At 41.6% G+C, this 21,768-nt stretch overlaps 1 protein-coding gene across 1 annotated transcript in view; it reads left to right on the top strand.

Annotated features, from left to right (window-relative positions):
* Positions 1–21,520, top strand: part of XRN2 (5'-3' exoribonuclease 2) — a gene marked incomplete in the record, with an annotated part of 97,900 nt that extends 76,380 nt beyond the window's left edge. Inside the window, 4 exon segments of the mRNA XM_014582177.2 lie at positions 988–1,115; positions 12,696–12,759; positions 18,576–18,714; positions 20,961–21,520. Of these exon segments, the coding sequence (XP_014437663.1) occupies positions 988–1,115; positions 12,696–12,759; positions 18,576–18,714; positions 20,961–21,026 (397 nt within the window).
* Between the last annotated feature and the right edge of the window lie 248 nt (positions 21,521–21,768).

Genomic DNA, 21,768 nt, shown 5'->3' with positions numbered 1-21,768 from the left:
TCCTCTGGGGGGGGGGGGGTGATTTCTTGCTTTCTATCTCTCTGTCTCTCTGTCTTCTGGTGAGCACACGTGCCCTATAGCAAAAACTTCTATAAATAAAAATAATAAATGAGAGGAGGGCGGCAGGTGGCATGGTGGTTAAGGGCGCTGGATTCCCACGTAGGCGACCGCCATTCGAGTCCTGGACCTGGTGGCTTGCTTTCTCACTTTCCCTTTCTCTCTGTCTCTGTCTGGTCAAACTAAAAACTGATAATAACAAATGGAATTTAAAAATATCAAATGAGAGGAATGGCTAGTGAACATAATGGCATCAACATAATGAAGTATTCTGTAGTTATGCACATTGTAATTATGAAAACTAAAGGAAGATAAAAGGAAATGTTATATGAATAATGAAACGACCAAGATAAGGACCAATAATGTATACAGCAAGAGCAACAACATCCTTGAAGCAAAAACTAAACTATGATGCAAAACAAAGGAAAATAGACTGAGATGGTTTTTTTCCACGCTGTAACTAGTAAATATTTAAATGGAGGCCAGCAGGTGGCGTGATAGTAAAGCGCTGGGCTCCCATGTGGCCAACCACAGTTGGCAGAGAGCGAAATCATGCGCACACAGAGAGTAAAATCCCAGGAGCAGAACGGAGAAGAAGGGATTGCAGCATGGCCATCCCCCCAGGGGATGATTTCTCACTTTATCTCTTTCTCCAGAGAGCATATACATCCTATGGCAAAAATCTTTAAAACAAAAAAAAAGTAAATATATAAATGATTATCAGTTGATAATCTTGGTGTGACAAACATATGCTGTCATGATTACCATTGTGTGGAGTTTTTAACTTGGTAAACTTTCTTTTCAATTTGTTGTCTTAATGAGATCTAATGGTCAAGAGATGGCTACTAGCACTGTTTAAGTCATGCCCACATTGATGTCTTGCATGTACTGCCGTGTAATTTTTGTCTTGTGTGTGTGGTCCTTTCACAGCCACGTTATGCCCAGAGGCTCAGGAACAGGCGTTTACAGCAATGCTGCTCCTCCACCTGCGACTTACCAGGGCAGCCTATACAGGCCACTGCTGCGAGGACAAGCCCAGATCCCCAAACTCATGTCAAGTAAGTTTCTGCTTCTGGTTATTGCACACGCCGAATTATGCCACAGCGAGAGTGGGTTTCTAGCCTTCACTGCTGAGAAGATCTGTTGTGTCAGAGCAGAGATAGTGGACTTCACACAAGTGTAAATTATAAGACTTGTGAGAAAATACACCAAAGCTTTTAAATATTTTTTATCCTGACTATATAGTAAGTACATAAGGTAAATTGAATTTCCTTATCTAATAAGTCTGTTTCTGTGTTAAATTGTTCTGAAAGAGGTATGCAGAACTGATTCTGTGAATACTCGCATTCATGAGTGTTTGGACGCTTAATTACAGTAGGTGTGGAATCTTTAAAGTTACCACTTAGTTCATTGAAAGGGAAAAGTGTCCCTTTCTTGATCCAAATTGTACTCTCAGTTACCATCTAAGATAAAGCGAGGCATCGATTTAGGTAGCACTGTACCTTTATCCTTGTGGTCCTATGAAAACCTAGGCCTTTCCTTAACCCTTTATATCTTGTGGACAGTTGAGAAATGTTAACCGCAAAAATAGCATGGCATTTAGATTGCAGCAAGAAAAGGAGAAGATACTTGCTTGTTAGACATCGTAGATTTTCATTAATTTTAAGCCACATTCACATTTAATGTTGAGTTCCATGGATTTGCCTGTTTATCAAAGAGGTATTATTGGGGCCAGCATGGTGGTTGAGGCGCTCCACTCCCACATGAATCATGGTTCAAGTGTCAGCCCCAGCAGCCTGATCATCACACTGGGTGCATGTGCATGTATCCTCAAACCCCGAGAGAAGAATGGAAGGGGTTGTGCTGTGGCCATCCCCCACGGGGTGATTTCTCACTTTCCCTCTCTGTTTCTGGGATAAGCACACATGCCCTCTGGCATAAACCTAAAAAAAAAAAAAATCAGAGCCACTGTTTTTCTCAAGCCTTTCTCTCCATTCCAGACTTTCTGGATATTAGCCAGCTAGACCAGGCTGGCAGAGAGGAGAGGACACGGTGTGGCAAGGTGCTAATGGTTGTCACATCTGAGCATCATAACATTAGTTTTTCTGAATGTTTGAAATATTTCCTAACATTAACTTTAAAAAATGAAAGAGTTCAGAGAACCCTCAGAACTCCTTTTAGAGCAAAGTTGTTGTTACTAAAGAAGGCACCAGGTAAAACATGGATCGTTTGGGGGAAGTATTTATGCTATGAGCCTAGCACTGTTTTAATGCCAATTAGGTTTACGAGCCATTTTTTTAACCCAAAGCCCAGATAAGCTGGATAAGAAATGGCTTCTAGGTTTTTTGAAGGCCCTCTGTTCCAGTATATTCTCTCTCTTTTTTCCTCTCTCCCTTTCTCTGATGTGACTTAATGACATTGATAGTGAGTCTGTTTTGAAAACCATGGGCTTCAGCAGTTTTATTCTATTTAGTGAAGCGCAGAAGGGGTGTAGAGGTGGATGAGCCGAAATGCAGTAGTTATATAGCTGCTTTCCTCTAAGATTTAGCAAGTAAAATTTCTGCGTATTTTTGTGTACTCAATCTCCAGTGAGATCACAAACGACTAGAAAGTCTAATCACCTTGAAGCTCTCTGTGCCCTGAGGTGTTGCCAGTGAACAGCGAAAGCATATCCAGCTTATTTTTAAACCTAGTTGTTTATTCACACATTCCTTATCTTATGGCTCTTTGCTGTTTGTTTCCACCCATAATTGTCTCACAGCTTCCAAATAGGAAGAACAACTGAGATGAAGAAATGCTAGAGCCAGGTATCCTCTCTGGATTAATTTAGCCGGTATTTCTCAAGATGGTAGCCATGAGGAACTTCCGAGGTTACTACGCTGTGTAAACTGCAGAGAGCTGAACAGTGTTTTGAGTGGCAGAGACAAAAACCATGTGCTCTCATCTGGAAACACTACCCTTGGTCAGTGGTTCTGAACTCTTTTTTTTTGTTGTTTGTTTGTTTTTTTGAGAGCTTTTTGCTATAGGACGCGTGCACTCGCCAAACAGAACGTGAGAAACCACCCACCCCACCCCACCAGGGGGGATGGCCACACCAAAGTTCCTCCTCCTCCATTCTCCTCTTGGGATTTTGGGCACCACGCACACGCACCCGGCATGAGTTTAAGCCACCGGGCCCAGGATTTGAACCGCAGTCGACTACATGGGAGTCCAGTGATATAGTCATTATGCCAACTGCTGGTCCTAAGTGGTTCTGAACTTCTAGGAAACCATAGGCCCATGAGCCACAACAACCATGGGCCATCCCCACAGAATGTCACTTGGCGAGGTTAATGTCAATCAACTCTGAAATAACTAGACGTTTTCCTTTAAGATCTATTGGGAATAAAACAAGACTTGGTGGATTGAATAACATGCTGAGTATGTGTGTATGTCCCAAATTCCCACTGGACAGAGAAGAGGAGAGATTGCAGAGTGACCATGTCCCATAGGGATTACTTTCTCCCTCTCCCTTTCCCTGTCCAGGTCTCTCTGGGGAGCACATATGCCCTCTGGCAAATTGAAAAAACAAAACATTTCTAAGATGTCACTAAAAGTAGAACAAAGGATTAGCCTCCCTATTTTCATAATCAATTTATGCTTCCAAGCTAATTTTGTATTAGTTATTCCAAGTTTAACTCAAACACTTAACCGCATTTTGAGCTTATTCTCTCTCATGTTAGAGTGTTCCAAATTTCTATTGACTCAATTTAAACACCACATTATTGGTGATTTTTTTCAAAAGAATTATTTATTTAGTTTTATTTATTATTCACCATTAAATATAAATTTATTGTATTTTTTCTCCTCTACTGATTGAGGAAGTCCTGTATATTCCTTATTTCTAGTGGGTTTGAGTTGAGTTATTAGTGTTCTTACTCAATCCATTGACATGGTCCTCTTTATCCCTTTGGATATGTGGTGAATCGTACTGATTGATTTTCAGATGTTAGACCGGTGTGACTTTTCTGGGACTAAGCCTATTTATAGAATGTATTATCTTTTTGTGGGAGGGGGTTTCTTCTACATTTATTACCATTGCTAAATGATGAGTGACATCCACAACTTCATACGTTTAGAATGTATTATCTTTTTTATATGGTGCTACCGTCAGTATGCCAGTATATTATGGGGTATAGGGTTGTCAGGCAAGTCTTGACACATTTTGCATAGGAAAACATAGAATACATCGTGACTTTACTGACACCCTAATATTTGTGTATCACGTTATGAGAGATTCACTATTACTGTCCTCTTTTTTTTGCACTTTCTGGAGTAGTGTTATTTTTGGCCTCATAAAACAAGTTAGAAAGTGTTTCTTACAGCGTCAGCCTGTAGCTCAGTGGATAAATGCCATGTGTAGAAAGCCGGGTCCCACATGAGTGACTACAGTTTAAGTCCTAGCCCTGGTGCCACTGGAAAAACATCCCATTTCCATGTATGTACATCTCCAAAATTTTTTTTTTTTTTGGAGAGGTTTTTCACTATAGGGTGCGTGTGCTCGCCAGACAGAGAGACAGAAAGCGAGAAATCACCCCCCAGAGGGGATGGCCACGCCGCAATCCCTTCTCCTCCATTCCCCTCTCGGGATCTTGAGCACACACGCATGCACACGCACCCGGCGTGGGTTTTAAGTCACCGGGTCCAGTACGCGAACTGCGGTCGACTACGTGGGAGTCCAGCAACATAGCCATTACGCTGACTGCTGGTTCCCCATCTCCAAAATTTTGATGGGATAGAGAGATGAAGGAAAAAGGATTGCAACATGACCATTCCCTATTGGATGGTGCTTTCTAAGAAGAGCACACCACCTATGACAATTTTAAAAAGAAAAAGAGCTTCTTATATTTCTGTGCTCTGTATGGGATATCATATTGATAAAATATTCTTGTCATTTTTTTTCCTTTTTTAAAAGTAATTCCTAGAAACTACTAGTATTTTTAATATATATTTATATACTAAATATTAATATATATGTGTACACACATATTTATATTATGTTTATATTTATATTTATATAGATGGCCCATGCACTTGTTGAGAAAGAGAAAAAGTACTCTTTATGGGTGGGGGGGTAGTCATACTGCCATACATTTTCTTCCATTTCTTCATCCCCTCAGGATTTAGGGGCATGCACACACACGTGCCTGGTGTATCTAAGCTGCCATGGCTGAGACTGGAACTGCACTTGGCTGTGTGGTTAGTACCCGGCTCCCTGTACTCGGGTTTGACTATTACCATAGGAGTAAGAGGAGTAATCTTGGTGCTGGCCCAAGGTTGTTGTCTTTTTTTTTTTTAGAATCATTTACTTAATTTTTTAATTGTTTTTAATTTGACCAGAGAGAGAGAAAGAGAAAGTGAGAAAGCACGCCACCAGTTCCAGTCTAACCGCAGTCGGCCATGCGAGAGTCCAGAGCTTCAGCCCCCAGACCTGCTGCGGCCCTGATTCTTGTAATCTCTTTTAATTTTCAGGAAAATTTGACAGCAAAGCCACTCGTGTCTAGAGATTTCTTGATGATTGGGCTTTTAATTATAGATTCTAATTATTTAATAGATATGTTAAGTTGTCAGGAAAGTCATGATATATTTCTCTATGCAAAAATGCATTGCGACTTTCTAGACAGCCCAGTAGGCTATTCAGACTTTTTGTTTCTCTTTATGTTAGTTTTGGTTAAATTCCTTTTTCATTCACAGGAACATGTTCATTTATTCTAAAATTTCAAATTTGTTGCCAGAAGTTATGCATAATATACTTAGTCACTCTTTTTTTTTTTTTTTTTGCTTGTTTAGTTAATGTTACTAGAGCCTGTTTCATATAATTTGGTTTCTGCTTTTGTCTTTGTTACTTTCTTCTACTTCCTTTAGATTAAATCACTGCTTGTTTTGTGGGGGGTTTTTAGTTTGTTTTTTGTTTTTCAAGATTTTTGCCCTAGGGCACATGTGTTCCCCATAGAAAGAGAGAGAGGTAAAGTGAGAAATCAGCCCCCACCCCAGGGTGGTGGTGGGGGGTAGCCATAACATAGTTCCTTCTCCTCTTGGGATTTTGGGCACACATGCACATGCGCCCAGTGTAATTTTCAAGCCACCGTGGCCTGGACTCCAACCATGGTCGGCCATGAGTCCAACACTTTAACTATCATACCACCTGCCTCCCTTCCTGGGATGTTTTTTGAGATGGAGACTTGCATAATTTATTTTCAGTTCTTCTTTCCTAATATATGCACTTGATGGCTATAAATTTCTCCCTAATCACTTAGCCTTTTACTACAAAGTTTTGTATCATATATTCTTTACTGTTCAGTTTATCATAGAACTTTAATTTAGCTGCAGGCTAAGTTTTAGAACTGATAGTGCTCCGTCAAAAGGCCTAGTCACAATGGCACAAGTGTAGGATGCCACTTTGTGAGGCTGGGGCTGCATGGGAGGCGCAGAGTTGGATCCCTGACCAACCTAAACAGGCCAAGTGTTGGTGCAGACCTGTAATCCTAGCTAGCCACAAGGCTGGGTAGGAGGGTCACAGGATGATGAGACTCTGCCCAAAACACCTCCCTGCCTCTTCCCCTCCTACTCTCCCTTACCCACTCTCTTTCTCTGTTATTAAAAAACAAACAAACAAAAAACCGTACATATAGGGTATGTGAAGTTTTAGACTTGGTTATTATCACCACGTTAATGTCTAAATAAGAGTATCCAGGGGCCAGCAGGTGGTGTGGTGGTTAAGGTGCTGGACTCTGACATAACTGACCACAATTTGAGTCTTGGACTTGGTGGCTTGCTTTCTCATTTCCCTCTCTCTGTCTCTCTCTGGTTGAATTAAAAAATAATAATAATGAAGCTAAAGAAAATAATTATTTTTTTAGAAAGAGTATCCAAATTTATACTTCATGTAGTGTGCCTTATAGGAACCAGCAGGTAGCGTGGTGGTAAAGGTGCTGGACTCCCACCTGGCCAAACACAATTCAACTCCCAAACCCAGGAGCTGGAAAATCACATAGGTGTCTGTGTGCGTGCGTGCGTGTGTGTGTGTGTGTGTGTGTGTGTGTGTGTTCCCCTCTCTCTCTCTGTCTCCAGAGAGCGCACACACCCTGTAGCAGAATCCTTTTTAAAAAAATTGTCTTATGGGCTAGCTGGTGGTATGGTATTAAGGCAGCTGGATCCCACATGGCCAACTGTGCAGTTCGAGTCCTGAACTTGGGGCTTGAAAAACATGCTGGGAGTGCGTACATGCCCAAAATTCTGAAAGGTGGGAGAGATGGAGGAGAAAAGATTATAGCATGACCATTCCTCATGGCGGGGAGGTACTTTTTCTCTTTCTCTCTCTGGAGAGTGCACGCACCCTCTGGCAAATTTGGGCAGTGGGGGGACAGAATGTCTTATATCCTACTAATTCCAGATGTTATCGTTTAAATTTGTATTTTATTTTACTTTATTTTTTTGAGAGAGACATTTTTGCTATAGGGCATGTATGTTTGCTGGAGAGACAGAGACAGAGAGCAAAAAATCACCACCTGGGGCGATGGCCACACTGCAGCCCCTTCTCCAGTCTCTTCTTGGGATTTGGGTACTCATGCACACACACCCAGTGTGAATTTCAAGCTGCCAGGTCAGGGACTTGAACCGTGGTTGACTACGTGGGAGTCCAGCGAAGTAATCATTATGCCATTTGCTGGTCCCTATTTTATTTAATTTTTTTTTTCTTTATCGAGGATAGAGTGCTTGCATGTACGTGAGAGAGAGAGAGAAGGATGCGTCCAGCAGAGTCTGGCTACACCACGGTCACCTTCCTCCGGGCCTCCAGCCCCTCAGATCTCAGGCGTGCATGCATGTGCTTGGCGTGTTTCAGGCTGACAGGACTGGGGACTTGAACCGCAGTTGGTCACCACTGGGAGCTGATTGCTCTTGGGCAGCACATTACCGCTATGCCGTGGACCCAGCCCTCATTGCTTTTCAAGTTCTTGCTAATTTGATAAGCAAGAAATCAGATATCTCTATGATGTGATTTTAAACAAAGAATTATTTGTTTAATTTTATTTATAATTGTTATTATTTTTTAATTTATTATAGGGCATGTCACTCCCCAGAGAAAGACACAGACAAGAGAGAGAGAGAGACTTGCCAGGTCTGGGACTCAAACCTAGTATTTATTTTTCTTATGAATTCTAGAATTTTGAGGTTGGTAGTATTCTTTTAAAAAGAACAGCGATTCACATATTTCAACCAAAACTCTTCTCATTTTCTCCTCGTGAATCTCCTATTTGTCAAGATGCTTATACTAACATGCATGTACCGTGTGTCCTCCCTGTCTTAAGTACATGCGATACTGTCAGCTTCACACTTCTAATACGGTGAAAGTCATTTTCATGCTCCTAACCCTGCCTTATAGAAATGCACTTTCTGAGCCTCTGGACCGAGAAGCTCAGAAATTGAGAGTGGTTCTCCTGTGGTCCCTCTGAATTAAAGGACAGAAGTGTCACCTCAGCCAGCAGCACGTATATGTGAAGCTGGAGGTTGTGTGGGTCATGGGCAATGGTTAAGGAAATGAGGTCTGGCTTGCACTCTGTCGCTCTTGAGCCACGTGACCTCAGCCAGGTTTTGGTCAGTGCCTCGGTTTCCTGGTTTCTGAAATAGTGCAGAGACTATGATACCTATCTCATGGAATGTCTAGACTAAGTGAATTTAAGTCGTGGTGGACTTAAAACAATGCTTTGCCAATAGTAAGTACTGTGAAAGTATGAAATAAAAGATCACCTTTCCTTTTTATAGAGTTTCAAACTTCAAAATTTGGTCAGAAAGTGCTGTAAGAAAATTCGACCTAAACCATTTAATCAGTTTTTTAAAATGTTTTTAATATTGTAACTATTTTTCTCACTTAGTACAAAATTACGCTCAAGAAGGGCCATTTGGCTCCACTGCCAGCTCTGTGGAGTGTGGCTGTAGCTTTTCCTGGTTAGCCTTTGATTTCTCTGTGGGTGTCAGTTTTGGCTGATGAGTAATCGTGCGGGTGCTGATAACGTGTTGGGCTCAAGTGTGGCCCTGAGTCCTCGTGTGAATAACACATTCGGTTTCTGCAGCCCGGAGAATGTGGTATGTGACTTCTCTCCGTTTTAGTCGGTAAACTTGTCAATTAGCTGCGTTTGAAAAGTGATTTTTGATTAGTGTAATCAGTAAACATGGAATCTTTTCTGTGATTACCACGTTGATTAGGTAAATTGTCACTTGAGAAGCTATTGGTGAAGCCTTGGTTTATGTGGCCTTAGAGCTCTAGAAAAGGGATAAGTTTTTAAAGACCAGAGGAAAAATTAACTGTCATTTTTTCTCTTGCGCCTGTACCTTCTGAAGTGCAATTCACTATCTCAGAATTTTTTTTTCTCCCTCTCAAATGGATCTTCTGTTAGAGCCATACAAATGAATGATAATAAGTTTGTTTTACTGTCTACTTCATTACTTATCAGCCAGGAAATGTTTCTGCTTTAGGAATACTTAAGGGTTATATATAGTATTGAGAGCCACATGAAGAAATTTGTTTAAAGGTAGCCTTGAGGTTTTTTTTTTTTTTAAATCTTTTTTATTTTTCTTTTCAAATTGAAAGTAAAAAATAGTTGTGTGTTCAAATTGAAAGCAAAAAATAAATGTGTGGCAGAATTTGTGAAATGTTTTAGAAAATTCCCTTAGATTTTTACAGAAAATTAATTTTGCCCATGGCTGTTTTCATGTGGATAAAAATTACCCTGGTGAAGCCAGCAGGTGGTGTGATGGTTAAGGTGCTGGACTCCCACATGGCTGACTGTGGTTTGAGTCCTGGACCTGGTGGCTTGCTTTCTTACTTTTCTTTTCTCTCTCTCTAGTCAAAATTAAAGTGAATGAATGAATTATTTTAAAAATATTTATTTATATATTTAAATAATATTTTAATACTTGTAATATTTAAAAAATAATTTTAAACATTTTTTTAAAGTTATCCCAGAGGTGAGACATAGTAAATGCAAAAGTCGAGGGGAGCATCCGGCATGCTAAGGGTGATTGAATAGGAACATCACCATTTTTCTGGGCATCTCCAGGTACGCTGGTTGACTGTTGAGAAACATCCCCTCCCCATACACACACACGAAGCACTTATACTCAGTGAACTTTACATTCCAGTTCTACTCGGGAGTATTGCTGCGTTCAGTCTGACACGTCGCCTGTGTGCGTCTGATGAATGTTTGACAGGTGGTGCTTTCTCTCTCTTCGCCCTATTTCTAGGAGAAACTATACAAGGGTTTTTTTTTTAATTTTATTTTCATAAAAATTTATATAAGGGCTTCTGAAGGTCTCTTTTAATAAAGATAGTGTCTTTTTATTATCTTCATTCTGTTTTAGACTTATCAGGGCTCCAGTGCAGAAGCCGTTGTACATACCACTGAGAGAAAGTGTTCTGGGATTATCCCACGTATAAGGTGCCCACAGGCACCTTGGGACCAGAATCACAGATTGGTCTTCTGTTTCCAGGGTGAGCCCAGCAATTCTGGGGCCCCTGGAAATTCCAAACTGGACAAGCATCTAAATGAAGTTTACAGTGTTTCTTTTGGCTTTTGCTGTACTAGCTACTTGTGCATATGTAAAGGCACAGAAACTGGGAGCGTTTCAGCTCGTTCTTACTCTGCTGTCTGTACACTGTCTGAACATGCCAGGGGTCTTCAAGTTTACCAGAGCAGTGATCAGAAAAAGCAGCCCAAAGTGCATTTTGTTTTTCCGCAGAAGTAAACCACACAGTGCTGGCCCTATAAGCCTAGCATTAAGGGAGTCAGAACCTACATGGTCAACTAGGAATCCTGATCCCAGTGATTTGAAAAACATGCTGGGCTCATGTGCATGGGAGCCCAGAATCCCATCAAGATGGAGAAAGGAAGATGGGGCTGGCATGACCATGCCATCGGGGCGCTCTGTCTTTCTCTTTTTCTCTGTCTCTTTCTGGTGAACTGTACCCTCTGGCAATTGAAAATAAGGAAGAAAGAAACCACATAAATGATTGCTGTTCTTTTAAGAATTTTTAGTTTTTACCTCCCCGGATTACAATCTTCTGATAGCATATGCTTGATGATAGTGGTTGAGAACTTCTCTGGGCCTGTGATGGGGAACTGTCTTCTGTCATTTTCTGGATTGTGTGGTGGTTAGCTTTCTGAATTTCCATTAAGATTTGAACGTGAATTATATATCTAATGACTACGGTGAAACCTCAGTGTTGCTACTCAGTTTGACTGCTAGTAGTTGGATTTTAAGAGTTAGAAAAGGAACGTAATTCAGATTGCCCAGGGATACCTCTCTTTTTCTTTTCATTGGAAATGTAGCTCTGCGTGGAAGTGGCAGCTGGTGCGAGGCTCTTCCCTACCTCCAAGTGGTCTATCTCTGGAAACCTTTCCTGCTGGCCAGGAGTGAGGGGGCGTGGACTGTGGTAGCTGCAGGTGGCTGCACCCTCCGGTTGTTTGCCCACATTTGGAGAGTTTTTCTCAGTCTGGCCTTCTCAGCCATGTTGGGAAGGGAGCAAGCCCCGTGCCAAGGTAGCAGTGCATCACGCTGGAGTCACAGGAGCCACCAGATAATTTCCTTGCTCCTGTTCTCGGGGTCGGGAAACACGCTCCACTCTTCTTGCCTTTTTTTTTTTTTTTAAGTAAAACTAGATTGCATATTTTTGGTTCTTAACCAGAGATAAGCTTTCACTTCTTCTTTCCTTTAAGAAAGTAATTTTGAAAAGCATGTTTCTAGTTTGTGTTTCCATTAAAATGTGAGCCTGAATACATTATGATAAGCCTTGTTGTCCTTGGTCTCGGGAGGCTGGTGGAGGTTACTGTCCTCACACAGCAAACTCATTAGACAACTTCTGGAACCAGCTGTTTTAATTAGGTCACATCAGACCCTGCTGAAGGGCAAGAAGGTGACTTAGAGGCTGGGGAGGGGGGCTCCTGTAGCTGCAGTGGGTTGCGCTGAAGTGCCTAACTGCTACGGCCTGGCTGGGGTCTGCTGCAGTGCTGCTCCCCTCCGTGCACTGGTCAGCCTGCAGAGCAGCCCCTGTCCTCGGCTTCTAGTTGGGGCTGTTGCTGCTCAGCTTTGTGTCAGGGAAGAGGTTTAACCATCAGAAAACAATGGAAAGTGGGTGGCCCTCATCAGCACGTCTTACTGGTTTGTGTTGGAGCGATTACTGCTCTCCACTTTATGTTTTGATAGCAGAATTCCTGTTAAAGCTACCGATTGTTTGATTTGTATTTATAGAAAAGACTTAAATGCTTTTGCACAGCATTAAACATATAAATATTAAAAATATATATGCCTTTACATATATACATATACATATAGCTAGCCAGAGAAAAATATGTGAATTGAATGGCCGAGGTTATTAAGACTGTTTTGTTATCAAAGGAAAAATAATACAACAAAAAAATATGCACTGACCTTGTTGGCTCCTTATCTTGTTTACATGTATGGCGTGTATAATTATTCTAGCTTATTTGGTTTAAATTCTGCCTCGGATTTTTTTTTAAAGAACTGTTAATTATAAAATATGTGGGTGGCCAAGTATAATTACTTTAAAAACCTCTGATTAACCCTTCTTATTCATTTTCCAGATATGAGGCCCCAGGATTCCTGGCGAGGACCTCCTCCTCTTTTCCAGCAGCAAAGATTTGACAGGTAATATTCAGGCAGACATGAATTTTAATTATTTTCCCAGATCAACATTTGGAGTTTGTGGGCGTTATAGAAACCAAAGCTCTGTTGGTTTGAAATAGACTTTTTCTCACCAAAATCTGTTTCTCTTACACGTGTCCTTCAGGAAAATACAGTTAATACTTTGGATGAAAAGACTCGTGTTTATGTACTTTTGTACTTCTCTTGGGCTTGGCCGTTACTTTATGGAAGCTTTGGAGGTGCCCTGAAAAATACAACACTGAGAGCTTAAAACTGTATTAGGTTTTGGTCAGGCTAAACAAATTTCTTTTTAGAAGGGCTGTGCAGCTTAATGAGGCATAACTAATGGTGCCCCACTTCTATCATGTCTGTGTTGGCAACTCGGCGTTAGCACAGACCAGCCATTGATTCTTGCTACAGACCTCTTGAAGTCCTAATCAGCTTCTTTGGTACAACTTTTTCAGGCCTGACAAGCCTATTGTAGGGCTGTGTCACTGTAGGTCAGTAGTTATTAGTTGCCACTGAAAACAGTTTCTTTAACTACTTAAGACTGAACTGAATTAAATGCAGAAGGGACTCAGAAGAGGATTATGGGATCTGCAGTCTAATAAGTACCATGGGCTAGGAAGAATGTGACATGGTTTAATAACAAGGGATGTTTGACATGTGTTCCTTCATTGATAAGTTGTGTGCTCCCAAGTCAGATGGACTCTCCATGACAAGACAGCCGGGCACGTCATGAATAATGATATTAACATCTGTAGAATAATTTTTCAAAGGGCAGCTTTAAAACGTATCATCTCATGCTGGCTGTCGGCAGCAGTAAATGCGGAAACAACGGGTCGTCCTCGTGAGCCTGCTTCCTTTGCCTTTCCAGTTCTGGTCTGTTTTCTTTCTCTCTCTTCTGCCATTTTAGCAATCCCTCATCTGTTTATATCTGAAATAAGTAAAGTGTTTTTTATAAATGGGAATAGAAATGCTGCTTCCCTGTTAAAACAGCTGTGTAATTCTTTTAGAGAGTCCAAAACGTCATTTTTCTGTTTTCTTCAAGAAGGCAGAAGGGATCATGTCCATTTGAATGTTCATTAGTAGCATCAACGACTTAGTCAAGTCTCGTTTGAAATCTGGTATGACTAATTATGAATATATAGTGTTTGGTTTCGGTGGAAGCGCTCTAAGCACACACAGCCTGTGTTATTTCATTATTTCAGACTAGCATGATTTTCAAACAAATTAAAGCCAGGGAGCGTTTTTCTGGATTGTACATTTGGTTTCCCGTTTTATTGCCCCCTTCTTTTCCCATATTAGCATGAACCACTACTGCGCCCTGTCTGCGTACTGAGCGTCAGCGCCACATGAGCTCCTCTTAGACACGGGGCTTCCTTTCTTTCTCCCAGTAGCTCTTTGAAGTAGGGGCTATTATTTTTACGTTTTCACCAGTGAAGAACGGGAAGGCACACAGAAGTTCAGGGCTTACCTAAGGTCACTCTTTTCGTACCATTCTTTTCCAAGAAACTTCCCTGGAGCAAAATTCCTCAGAATATTGACTCTGAGCATAATGTAAAGTCATAAGTGCTTCAAAGGAGGAAAAGGATCTCGCTTCTGAGGCACTCTTTCTTAAGTCCCAGCAGCTTTCCTTCCCTCTGTACACATTGAAGGTTTTCTTAAGATCAGCATCATTGTCCCTTCCCTTGCCCTGATGTCTGTCATTTTTTATTCTTAATCTACCTAAGCCAAGTACTGGTATTATTGACCAACTTTGTGCACCCAGGAGGGTAGGGACAAGTTTGTGTGGCATTTTTGGTTTAGGTTTAGTTTTAAACTATGCCTGTAAACAAAAGTTAAAAGCCTAATAGAGTTCCACTTAAAAGTCTTAAATCATGGTCATTTACGAACTATGCCATTTTATTTATAAAGAGCTTTGAATTCATTCCCGTAGACTTGTCTAGTAGAGGTGTGTTCATCACTCATTTCTGTAGCACGTTTCAGGCCGACCCTTCAAACCTTACAGGATGTAGAAGAGAAAGTATTCTGACCTGGCCAGGATGTCAAAGCTAGTGAGTAGTGGAATTCTTGAGACCCGGGTTTTACCAATCCTTAGTCTGTCTGTTTCCACTGCACTGGTTTGAGTTTTGAGAATCCTAATGGAAAAGAGAATTTTGAGTGTATCTTTTTCTAAGTATACTGTGTTTTTTGAATTCTTTCCTACCTTGAGAGAGTATTTGTCATTTGATTTAAAACTACAACAGGAACACCCGTCCCACCCCTGGACACAAAAGCAGCCCAGTGTCACTAGTGCTAATACTAGCAAAGCCGCATTGGAGTCCCACACGTGGCTGGAATTTTGCCACTTTGCCTGGGCACTTCTTGCCAGTGGAGGCTTCTCTTTTCTCACCATATATTTGCAAGGCAGCCCTTAGTTTTTTTGTTGCTGATATTTTTTATTTTTGGTATAGGACATGTTCTCTTGCCAGAGATGAGGGGAGGGGCGTGGAGGCAAGAAGTGAGACATCAACCCCCTAGAGGGGATAGTCATGCCATAATCTCTTCTCCTCTCTGGATTTGGGGCAGACACATGCCTGGCATGATTTTTTAGGCTGCCAGGTCCAGGACTTGAACCGCCCAGTCAGCCATGTGGGATCCAGCCGCCTTAACCTCCACACTACCTGATGGCCCAGCCCTTTAGTGCTTTTTGTTTTGTTTTATGTGTTTTTGGTTTTTGCCATGAGGCGCATGCACTTGCCAGAGATAGACAGAAAGTGAGAAATCACTCCCCAGGGGAGATGGCCACACTGGAATTTCTTCTCTATTCTTCTCCTAGGATTCTGGTCATGAATTCACACGTTCCCAGGGTGATTTTTAAGCTGCCAGCTCTGGAACTAAAACCATGGTCGGCCATGTGAGAGTCCAGCACCTTAACCACCATGCCACCTGCTAGCCCCCAGCCCTTTTGTTTTGTTTTAAGAATTAGTTTATTTAATTTTATTTATTCATTCATTTTATTTTAATTTGATCAGAGAGAGATCGGGGGTGGGGCAGGGACCAGATCTGGGACTGTAACCATGGTCGGCCGTGTGGGCCTTAACCTCCATGCCACCCAGTGGTCCCATGGCCCTTCAGTTTTTAAGCTGTGGAAATCTTTACAAACTGATTTGCCGTGTTTATAGTCAGAACATCCAAATTGGTAGTAGTTGCTTCATGTCACTGCCTACGTTCCAAAACAGTGGCTTGGATATTTAGCAGTCTTATCTTCCGTGAGCCCAAGTCCTCAATAATCTGTCCCAATTAGTCAGTGCTCACCTACAGAGTGAAGAGGTGTCAACCTCAGTGCTCCCATCCCAGATCTGAAAGGATGTTTTCCTAGGCAAAATTCAGCTTCGAAGTGTTTGCGAAGTAATATGGTTACTATAGAAACACGGTAAAGCTTGTGGGCAGTGAAGGCTGTTCTGCCAGTGGAAAGCAGAAGAGGGTAGTATTCAATCTCCCTCTTTCTTTGTTCTTTTAAAAATTTTAATTATTGATAATTTCTGTCATAAAGATATTTTTGTTAAAAACATTATAAGTAATCATTTCAAACAAAAAGGAGAACTGTGTCTTTTTATGCTTGTGTGCCTTTAAATTTTGTTATGGGGTCCATGCACTCGCCAAAGAGAGAAAGAGAAAGTGAAAAAGTGAGAAATTACTTCGTTAGTGGGGATGGCCATGCTCTAACTCCTTCCCCTCCATTTTCCTCTCAAGATTTTGGCATTCATGTACATGCCACTGGCCTGTTTTTCCAAGCCACTGACCGGGTCCAGGATTCGAACCATGCAGTCGGCCATGAGGGATACAGTAGCCTTAACTTCCACACCACCTGGTGGGCCATTTTATTTATTTTTAATTTGCCAGAGGCTGTGTGTGCTCACCATGGAGACTGAGAGACAGAGAGGGAAAGTACCCCTCATGGGGAATGATCATACCACAGTCCCATCTTCTCCATCCTTTTGCGATTTGGGGCACACATACACGTGCTCAGCATGTTTTTAAGCTGCTGAGTCTGGGACTTGACCCCTGTGGCCAGCCACATAGGAGGATCCAGCTCCCATAACCACCAGGCCACTGGCTAGCCTGGTTTTATGTTTTAAAATTGCATTTATAATGTATCTTCTCCATGCCAGCAGATTTTCCTGAAACTCAGTTGACTGGATTTTATGATAAGACTAAAAAGAAAAGTTGGTCACAGTGACTAGAGCGTGTGAATTGCATTTCTGCTGTGTGGGGTTTGCAGTAACGGCCCAGGCATGGTGAGCCCCTGCTCACAGCGCACATTGTAGTCTACACTCCTACAGCGCCCAGCAGAGACCCTCCCTGTCCCTGAGCACGGAGCTGTTCTTGCTAAAACAGATGAGGCACCTCTGCTAAAATATATCCACGCTAGTAATGAGCCTAAAAACAATGAAAAGCCCAGTAGTGTGTTTTCTTTCTGAGGTGAAGCCTTATTTTATTATAGTTTTACTCATGTCACTTGCAACAAATTATTTTATTAGAGCTCTGGTTTCTCCCACTAACTGTGAAGAATACTTTGGCCTTTGTCGAGTTCTTGAGAGAGCTGTTCTCTTCAAGCCATCACATATAAATAATGATCTTCAGTGTTATTTTATAAAAAAAGAAGGCAGGCTCCGAGTGAAAGGAGGCGAGTGGTGGCAGAGAGGGTGGATTCAGGCTGGAGTAGCTGTGAGAAGGTGGCGCTGCCCACGGAACCCAACTGTGGGCTTTTCTCCCCAAAGGCCGTGCAGTGGAAATCACATCCTGGCGTGGTCATAGCTAGGATCACCTCGTCGGCACTGGAGTGAATTTAAAGTTTTGTTGAATTCCTCCTAATGACTTCAGCTACCTCAAAGCTCCGGTGGAAAATACTGGAGCCTTTTGCCTCCACCTGTTCTTAGTAGTGACTTCTGTAAAGTGGAAGTTGAAGAAAGTGCCTCAAGGAGCAGGTTACGCGTTAAATGCTCATTGCCTTTAGGGAGCACATCTTTGCTATATTATGTGACAGTTTTTAATTAAGTTATGATTTAATACATTATACCTGTTGCTTTGTGTCTCCAAAGTTAAAATAGGCACTTGAAGACAATTAAAACATTTCTTCCCACTAGTAATCGGGGCTGGCCGACTGGGTTATAATAGCGGCTGCATCTGTGTTCCCCTATAAACTGCACACCACATGCCAGCCAGCCCATGCCAATTAGAGCTCACGTTGCTAGGTCACCGTGGTCAATTGAAAGCTGCATCAATAGAACTTGAAAAGGTTTCTTCCCGATCAGACCTTCTGACATATTGAACAGAATAATGGATGGGAAAAAACAGCCAAGTCCCCTACCCTGGATTCAAAATACTCAGCAGTAAGAATTCATTTGCAACCTGCAATTAACTAGAAAGAATGGCTTCCAAGAATGAGACTGGACATTTTTTAAAATAAAGCCTCATTCTCCTGTCTTGTACATGTTTACTCTTTGAATAGCATCTTAAATGTAACCAACTTGGAGATCTTTAAGTGACTAAAAAGAAAATGTCACAATTAAAAATGAACGAAATTTTTTTTAAAGGTTAGGCCTTCTGAATCAATTGAGTTTTAAACACCCTTCTTAATAAAGGCTGATACTTCATGAAACACGTTATGCCGCACTGGTTATAAGGGACTTCAAGACCATCCCTGTACTCTGCTCCATATGACAGTCAGACACATGGGACCGTCCTGCGGGTTAGGCATGCTCCCTGCCAGTTTTTGGCTTTGTGCTTTGAAAGGGCTTGACTTCTAATGCAGGCATGGTTCTTTTCCACAGAGGCGTTGGGGCTGAACCTCTGCTGCCATGGAACCGGATGCTCCAAACCCAAAATGCACCCTTCCAGCCAAACCAGTACCAAATGCTAGCCGGGCCCGGCGGGTGTCCACCAAGACGAGATGATCGCGGAGGGAGACAGGTAACGCGCGGGCTGTGGGAGGAAAAGCCTACCGCTCGTTTCGTATGTACACATGCCTGTCAGGAGCCCGATTTCTTACCGCCATTTTTAGAGAGGAGAAGACAGAGTGGCTCAGCTGAGCTTGGGTCCATTAGTAGAAATACATGCCAGGTGAGTGCCTGCCCCACGCAGTAGGTTCTGCCTTGGAGATGCTAGAGAATGTGCATCCACAAAACCCTGTTCTTCTTAGGTGACTGTCAGTGACAATTAGCACCAAAACACATTGTCTTTCCATTGAGGGTTATTGTTCTTTAATAGAAACTAGGTCTCTCTTAATAGATGATCATTTGACTGGAAGCTAAAAGTAAGAATTGACCTTTTGAGCTGTTGTCTTCTTCGTCCATCTTAGAAGTCTCCTGTCTCGATTCATCTGGTAACCCTCCCTATAGAAAAAAGAAACTCCTTGATTCCCCACATATTTTTCTACTAAACATAAACAGTCATATCACTGAATAGGTATCACAGTTCTTAGACACGTTTAGTGAGGTAAGCTTCATGTCCTTGTCTTTGTAGCATCAGCTGTAGCAACATTTTAAGATAGAGGGGTGTTGAACATAATTTCCCCCCACAGTTTGATACTCTGACTGTTATTTATATCCTCTGTAATCGAATTCACGCTAGAGAACAGGATTGGGACGCTGTGATTCAGAGTGTGTGGTGTTCCTGGGATCTGGCCCCTGCTGTGGTGTGAAGTGGTTTTGAAATTGCTTACCTGGTGGTACCTCTATGCCTTTCCCGGTGCTTTGCATATTAATTTTCTAACTCAGGTTCTTGCCGTGTGCCCCTTTTAATGTAAGTCCCTTCTCCTAATAGCTAGGGAAAACATTTGTTTATACTTTTTGGATGTATTTTGGTAAGTCTCTGACCACCTTGCAAGAAAGAAGTCACTTTAATTGCAAATAGTTAATGCCTTATGAAAGGATTTTGTTATAGTTCCTTAACATCAGTTCATAGGTTGCTATTTTGAAATTCTTGCAAGCCAAGACTCTCAGAATCATATCAGTAAATTGTTTATGCTTTCAGAGTCTAGCTGGCACTAGGCAGTTTAAAAATGAGCATTTTGGAAATAAGGGCATTTGTAACTAGAAGAAACCATAGGGAATCTTTAGACCCAAATCAAGGACTGAGATCATCAAGCCCCTGATAGCTTGTCAGCAGAGCTGGAGCCTGGCTGCTGGGACTGCAGAGCCCGGGCCACACTTCAGAGTAACTGTCTGCTGTTACAGGAGGGTGTGTTTCTCAGAAGACAGAAACCAATTGGTCAATTTATGATTCTTTTAGAACTTTTTGGAAAAACATTATTTTCCTAAGTCTCTTTTCCACTGAGATACTTTTTATTATATCACAATCATTGAAGTACTGTTAAGTTACAGAAAGTCATTATTAAAAACAGAATCATAGAATCATGACTTTTTTATATTTTTGGCGACGTATATATGACTGAACAAGGCCTTAGCCTGCATTGTGGCCTTGAGGGACTACATACATTCCTACTACAATTTAAATTACTGAAGAGCTCTGAGTGGCAAAGTGGGAGGGAGGGTCAGTCCATTTCAGATCCCTGGAGGCCTAGAGAGAGAACTACGATAGAAGCAGTGTCACGTTTGTCTTGTGTTACATAGGAATGTTATTTGCAAGCACACTAGGATATGTTACTGTTAATAACTTAATGGTTAATTGATTATGTAATGACCTTAATGTGTTACTTAAGGTTCTGCTGTTTATTACTAACAGAGTATCCCAGAATTAATTGCTCATTATGCCTTAACTGACTTAGCAAACCCTTGCCTTGCTTAAGCGAAGTGACTTCCCTCATGTGGTACCTAAAGATACCATGGATACCGTTCCACAGTGTGACCTGAATTACTGCTGGGGTTGGTAGGAAACTTGCGAACTACTGTCTGTACATGTTACTTACACAAAGGACTCAACTGTAGTCCATTTGTATGCATTGGGGACTTTACTAAGTGGTTGTTAAGGCTTGTTTGGTTATTGTATGGTGATAGCATTGGTGTTAGTCTCCAACTTTGCAACAAGCTTGTTTTAAAACTCTGGACCAAAGCACCTGCTTCTTGGGGATTTCCATGTGCTGTACCTTTGAATACTCAGTTGCTCTGCGGTGAGGTTTTTAGGGCTGTAAGCTGCAATATTAATGTCTTTGCAAGAGTATTAATCCCAAAGTAAACTCTTTCTTTGTTTATTTTCAGGGCTACCCCAGAGAAGGAAGGAAATACCCGCTGCCACCACCCTCAGGAAGATACAGTTGGAATTAAGCTTTCGTAAAGCTTTCCCAAGTCCTTTCATCACTCTCCAGTTTTATGCTATTTGTGGAAAGGAGATTTCTTTCTCAAGTAGTAGTTTTTAATAAAACTACAGTACTTTGTGTATTTCTTTTAACTGTGTATATTTCTACTGATCTGATCTCACTGTTTTATGTTGCTTTCCAAAGATGTGTGTTGCATAATACAGTGGATCTGAATTTATTATTGCTTGTAAACACATTTGATAGAATAGGAATACTGGTTTTTCATTATGATTAAAAAATCAATCCAGCTGTGAATTTCAAAACACAGTATATTCTAGATCATCCAAGAGCCATGCTGATTTTTAATGCCCAAGAATTAGGTATGAACTTTTGAGCTGGAACCCTCAGCAAACTAGAATATATATTGTTCCGTATTTCTTTGGAAACATTTCATTAATGTACTTGTCTTACAGAAATTTCTGGACTTTAGTAAAAAAAAATAAAGCTAAACTTTAAAAACTCTGGTCTCTTGTATTCTTCAGTAGTTCAGCTTTGACAGTCTTGAGCAAACTTTTTTTTTTTTCTTTTTGGAGAGGTTTTTCGCTATAGGGCGAGTGCACTCGCCAGACAGACAGAGATAGAAAGCGAGAAATCACCCCCCAGGAGGGATGGCCATGCCACAATCCCTTCTCCTCCATTCTCCTCTCAGGATCTTGGGCACGCATGCACACGCGCCTGGCGTGAGTTTAAGCCGCCAGGTCCGGGACTCG

The sequence above is a fragment of the Tupaia chinensis genome, unplaced genomic scaffold (assembly GCF_000334495.1).
Source record: "Tupaia chinensis unplaced genomic scaffold, TupChi_1.0 Scaffold142716_1, whole genome shotgun sequence".
NCBI lineage: Eukaryota > Metazoa > Chordata > Mammalia > Scandentia > Tupaiidae > Tupaia > Tupaia belangeri.
This window is presented reverse-complemented; position numbering and strand designations above follow the sequence as displayed.